Genomic DNA, 6,336 nt, shown 5'->3' with positions numbered 1-6,336 from the left:
TTGTAAATGTATGTGTAAATTTGTAAATGTATGTGTATTTCGGCGGTAATTTTCAAAGCCTTTATATTCAAACGAATTATCATAATTAGCTGAAACTCCACCAAACACACATCAAAAAATTTAAGTCCCATAGTTTTTGCCGATCTGATTTCATAATTAATAAAAAATAATAATTTGTGTAGGATTAAGTTCTAGCGGGTGAGTTGAAGCAATACAAAGAATGTTTAATGTGCATTTGCTAGATATGCTTCTACCTTATCAGTACTTGTAGAAAGAGTTGGCAGTTAATATTATAATCACGTCGGTTGCCAAGCCGTTAACTTTGATGGGCAACGAGCTAGAACTTTTTCGAACACTTTTGAAATAATTATTAGCAGATCAAGAACGAAATGAATACGTATGTATGTGTAATACAATGTGTCTGTTACTAAGTGCAGTAGTCTTATTTTAACATAAAATTAGTAGTGTTTTTTTTGTTTTGTGTGAAGTTAAGCACAGAGCTACAAAACGGGCTATCTGTGCTCTGCCCGCCATGGGTATCGAAACCCAATTTCTAGCATTGTAAGTCCGCAAACATACCGCTGTGCCACTGGGGGGGGGGGGAAATTAGTGGTAAGCAAAATAACTTACAACGCTAAAACCCATGGTTCGATTCCTCGCTATAGCCAATTTGCGCTGAAACAAACAAACGCATTAAATCATAAAAGAAGAAAATACAAGCTGTTCCTGTATGCTGATCCAAACAAGGAATTAAAATTGTCATTCAAAATGCTTATTTTGCAAATTTATTTCGAATTAAACATAACATTCCGGTTCATCCAAGCATGTTTCCTCAAATTAATGATTCAAGGTGATAGGCTTTTTGTAGTTGAATTTTTTTTTTTTACTTCTCAGCTATTACGCTTTCATTGGTACAAACTCGTTTGAATTTTACTGTACGCGTTCATTCCTTGCCAGTTAATTAATTCGAAACCTATGGTCTGCATTACTGGCATAAAATGTGGATAATACTGAGTGGTAACAAATGCGTATAAAGAACTCCTGGTTGTAGTAATTGGGAATCCAAATCACAGTTCAGTGATTTTATAGTGATTTCGCATTGAGGAATTATAACTATTTTATCTTTGGATAACAAATGAGTTCGTATTTTGTGATAGCTTCATATCTACATAAGTAACTAATCTATATTTTTGGGGGTTCGATTCTCAGGAATGCAATCAATTTTATCGTAATACCACAAAGTGTTTTAGAAAACGTTTGAGACACTTGTTTAGCAGGCGTTCTTAGGGATTCGTATTACCCTTGCCAGCCAGGGACCGACCCTGATGTATCAGATATCAGTATACGTGTTTATCCCGTTATAAAACACTCACGCATTATACTACCGGAAACAGATAACATCTAGTATTGAGTTAACGTTAAGAGTAACATTGTTCGCGGTCTTTCTTCGTGCCGGTAGTTTTTGTTCACATGTTTCCATGTTCTGACAGGTATAGTGTTTGTTCACACATTTCCATGTTCTGACAGGTATAGTTTTTGTTCACACGTTTCCATGTTCTGAGAGGTGTAGTTTTTGTTCACACATCCCCATGTTCTGACAGATATAGTGTTTGTTCACACATTTCCATGTTCTGACAGGTATAGTTTTAGTTCACACGTTTCCATACTCTGACAGGTGTAGTTTTTGTTCACACATCCCCATGTTCTGAGAGGTGTAGTTTTTGTTCACACATCCCCATGTTCTGAGAGGTATAGTTTTTGTTCACACATCCCCATGTTCTGAGAGGTGTAGTTTTTGTTCGCACATCCCCATGTTCTGACAGATATAGTGTTTGTTCACACATTTCCATGTTCTGACAGGTATAGTTTTAGTTCACACATTCCCATGTTCTGAGAGGTGTAGTTTTTGTTCACACATCCCCATGTTCTGACAGATATAGTTTTTATTCACACATTCCCATGTTCTGACAGATATAGTTTTTGTTCACACATTCCCATGTTCTGAGAGGTGTAGTTTTTGTTCACACATCCCCATGTTCTGACAGATATAGTTTTTATTCACACATTCCCATGTTCTGACAGATATAGTTTTTGTTCACACATTCCCATGTTCTGACAGGTACAGAATGTATGTATATATCGTTTCACTGGCTGGTTAAGAGGGAAGTAAAGTAGTCTGTGATGTGGGGCCCGGCATGGCCAGGTTGTTAGGGCACTCGACTCGCATTCTGAGGCTCGCAAGTTCGAATCTCCGTCACACCACAACATGTTCGCTCTTTCAGCCGTGGGGGCGTTATAATGTGACGGTCAATCCCACTATTCGTTGGTAAAAGAGTAGCCCAAGAGTTGGCGGTGGGTGGTGATGACTAGCTGCATTCCCTCTAGTCTTACACTGCTAAATTATGGACGGCTAGCGCAGATAGCCCTCGTGTAGCTTTGCGCGAAATTCAAAACAAACCTGTGATGTGGAGAATGTTGACAGTAAACGTTTCAACAGACTGGTGTGCTTACCATATTACCATTCAGATTATGAACGCGTTCCTAGTAGTAAGCTGGAGTGTCAATAGAAATTATGATCCCAGTTTATCATGTCACGTGCACATAATCTTTCCTTTTATTAAATATTGCTGTTAATTCCAATACATCTACCTGATTGTTATAATTATACGATATCAAGGTCATCAGTTACTTAGGGCTGTTATGAAATGACTTACATAGCCTTATAAAGGCCCAATCCCAATACGTAAAATATATGTCCGAATGTGTCGTTCTTTAACCCATTGACTGCTGATTCGCCGTATAGGGTACGGTCCGCTGTATACAGTTTACGGGTCGCAAATATTCTGCGCACGTTTAAAGCAGCCGCAGTCAAAGGGTTAATACACACCAACGCAATTGAACTGTGAAGCCCTTACGTTCTAATAGCTTGTTTGTTTGTAGTTAAGGGCAAAGCAACACAATGGGCTATATGTGCTCTGCCCACCACGGGTATCGAAAACTGGTTTCTAGCGTTGTAACTCCGTAGACATACCGCTGTACCACTGAGGGGGCGTTTCTAATAGCAGACAAATAGCTTAATAAACAGACAAAATGCTAAGTATTCTTTTAGTTTTACTTCACCACAGCGTTTAAGTCCACTTTTTTCTGATCGTTCTTGTTCAATTGATAGTATCGCTAGCTCCTTCAACCGGGCTTAAGACTGTACATTTCGCAGGGGACCTCAAAGAGTGTCCCCAAAGCATTAATATTGTGTGTTTTATAAGTGGACTTATGCGAGTTAGTATTGAGTATTATCAAAGGGTTTCTTGACCTCAAAGAGTGTCCCCAAAGCATTAATATTGTGTGTTTTATAAGTGGACTTATGCGAGTTAGTATTGAGTATTATCAAAGGGTTTTTTGACCTCAAAGAGTGTCCCCAAAGCATTAATATTGTGTGTTTTATAAGTGGACTTATGCGAGTTAGTATTGAGTATTATCAAAGGGTTTCTTGCGAATAAAAAGTACTTATTTTATATCTCTCAAAAGTGGCAGCTGTGGTTTCGCGCTAAAAACTCGTAGTCGGATGGTTGCAAGTTCGAATCCCGCGTTATGCTGTTCTGTCCTTTATCTCACTTGTTCCAGTCTACCCTTCTGTATGGTAGTTACCATTCTCATCCACAAATACCAATTGAACCGGAAGTTCGAAAACACAGGCTCTATATGTCTTGTAAAGGTAGGTAAACTGGGTGTTCGAAAATATAGGCTCTATGTGTCTTGTAAAAGTAGGCAAACCGGGAGCTCGAAAACACAAGTTCTATGTGTCTTGTAAAGGTAGACAGACCGGGAGCTCGAAAACACAGGTTCTATGTGTCTTGTAAAGGTAGACAGACCGGGAGTTCGAAAACACATGTTCTATGTGTCTTGTAAAAGCACAACAAAGATTTAACTTAACTTTAACAAAAGTGGAAGTTTCGAGAGCTGTGGTTGAGATGTATTATATGGATCCCTTGGACAAGTCACCAGGCTCTTCAACCTATGTGCAGATATCCATAATGTAAACACCACACACGTGAAAAGCTGTTATTTTTATTGTGTAACAAGTATATTCTATCAGCAGAAGTAGAGCAGAACTTCAATGTAGCTTTAGTTTAAATACAAACTATTTATATTCTTAGCTTTTAACGAATGTTCAACTGAGGTTAAATGTCACCTCGTTTTCTATAGACATTTATAAACTTTTGATCGAAATAAATTTCGAAGGGAATTTTCAATGAACGCAAAACGAACTTTTATTTATTAGAAATGTTCAGGATATCAGACTGTTTTCCAAAATGTAAATCAAATTGTTTCGAGTAAATATGTAATGGCAAATTTCGCTTTAATATTTCTGGTATCAGAATCTCATGTGTTTTCTAATTAATGTAGTTCAAGACAAGAATCGTAACATACAAGACGCGAAAAGTTAAGTGTTATTTCAAAATTTCAAGAAGCGTACGTATATAACACATGAAAATCTCCATGCAATATATCAACGTCAATTAGAAACGTACACTGCGCCATCTGCATTTATCGTCTGAATGTCTAAATGCGCCCTCTATTTTGAACTGTATCATTTTGTTTTGTATTTTCATGACGCGGTAGTTCTAATAAATAACCAGGAACTAAACCTATGTTTAAAATACTTGCTATTTTTAAGTCATATATATATAGAGAGAGTAAATTACGCAAACACGAGTTGATTTTTATCAACAAATAAATAGGAAGAATAACAAGATACAGAGAGATGTTGTAATTTAAGGATAACAGAATAACATAGTTTGTTTCTTTGATAGAATAAAAAAAGAACAAAACAATTTATGTAACATATATAAGCACATAGCATTTAGATTAGGCTTATTACTATTGTATCATGATGTAATAAAGATGCATATGTTTTTCTTATGAACATTAACAAAACGAATGTAGAAGGAAACACAAATACAGCACCTAGTAAATACGGAGACGTTAATGAAACAAATTATATTTTAGCGTCTAGTTTGTTCGAATTTTTTTCACAAATTCATTGAATGCGATTAAATGCATAATTCTAATAGAAAGTTCTAGTAAGTTGCGTTTTATATAATACGAAATATAGTTTTAATAAAACCGTTAAGGATACATTAACCAAAGTAACAAAACTGACAAATCGAGAGTGTAGTTTTAGTTCTTACCTAAAAGAAAAGCAAGAACAGTAAGAATTCCGCCTAGCAACCACATGGTATTCAGTTACATCCTCCTTTCTTCCTTGTTCTGCTATGGACTCCAGCTAAGTGGGATGTTTCTCTGAACAAGATCCTGTTCGTCAAATTAGGCCTAGTAAGAAGTGTTCTCATGAACTGGAGATGAATCCAGAATAATAGGATCAACCAAACTAAACCCTTCCCGTACCATCCCACTTCACTTGATTGTTTAGAGTTTAATTTTTATTATTATTCGTGCTTATGTTATATAATTCTGTCAAACCGAGCTAATATTTGTTTTCAGTTACTTTCACCTGAGGTAGAATAAAAAAATGCATTTAATCAGATGCACCGTAGTTACATTATTGCGTGTAGACGCATTTGTACAGATCGCGAAACTTATCAAGTAAAGAAGTTATATTTTTCCATTTACTTTATGGGACTCGCCAAGACGATACGCTGCTCTCTCGGCGTCTGCACCCCGTTAGACTACAACGTCTGCTGGATCAGCCGCTACTATTATTGCGCTGTTAACCATCGATCACTTCAGTGGCGCTTAGAACGAGTGCGCAGACGTCGAGATACGTAGGAAAGCTGTTTCTACCTTCCCGAGAGGTGCCGACCAAAGTTCTTCATGCGCGGCTAAATAACCGGTTCAGCGATTCGCAGAATAATTCAATTTATATTACTTCGTGTAATTTCCCTCTGAGAGAGCGGACGTTTCAGAAATCGAATTTTTCAGTGAATGTGCACTTTAATCAAGAGCTTGATTTACAAAATGGATATAGTTCTTCAACGAAACGTATCTCAAAAAATGTAGATATCAATTGCAGAGCGTGGCGTTTTGCACAGTATCTTGAATTATTCAGGGGTTTATTCATCGCTTCGCTTGTTATCTCAGTTATCCGTGTTGTTGACAGAGCCAGCTATTAAACTATAAATCATCCCGTGAAAATTCAGGTGTCTTCTGTACAGATCCAGTATTTTAATACAGAAACACTAGACTATTTTAAATTATGCTTACCTAGCAAATAGGTCGAATAAACCTGGACTCTCTTGAAAAATAAATAAATTTAGATTTGATATCCATGAATAATTGCAAGTTCAAAAGTAATTTTCAAAAATATGAAATATCAAA

The 6,336-nt window shown here is 36.7% G+C and overlaps 1 protein-coding gene across 3 annotated transcripts in view; it reads right to left on the bottom strand.

Moving 5' to 3' along the window:
* LOC106460984 (nephrin-like) overlaps positions 1–5,691 on the bottom strand; it is a 197,398-nt gene extending 191,707 nt beyond the window's left edge. For all 3 annotated transcript variants that reach the window (XM_022387777.1, XM_022387776.1, XM_022387775.1), the window contains exon 1: positions 5,190–5,691. Coding sequence is in view for 1 of the 3 variants with exons in the window: in XM_022387775.1 (XP_022243483.1) it covers positions 5,190–5,235 (46 nt within the window). In the remaining 2 variants the exon portion in view is untranslated. The remainder of the gene's footprint in view (positions 1–5,189) is intronic.
* Positions 5,692–6,336: the final 645 nt, after the last annotated feature.

Source organism: Limulus polyphemus, unplaced genomic scaffold, assembly GCF_000517525.1.
Source record: "Limulus polyphemus unplaced genomic scaffold, Limulus_polyphemus-2.1.2 Scaffold874, whole genome shotgun sequence".
NCBI lineage: Eukaryota > Metazoa > Arthropoda > Merostomata > Xiphosura > Limulidae > Limulus > Limulus polyphemus.
Note: the sequence above shows the minus strand (reverse complement) of the source record. Positions and strands in the feature narration are given on the sequence as shown.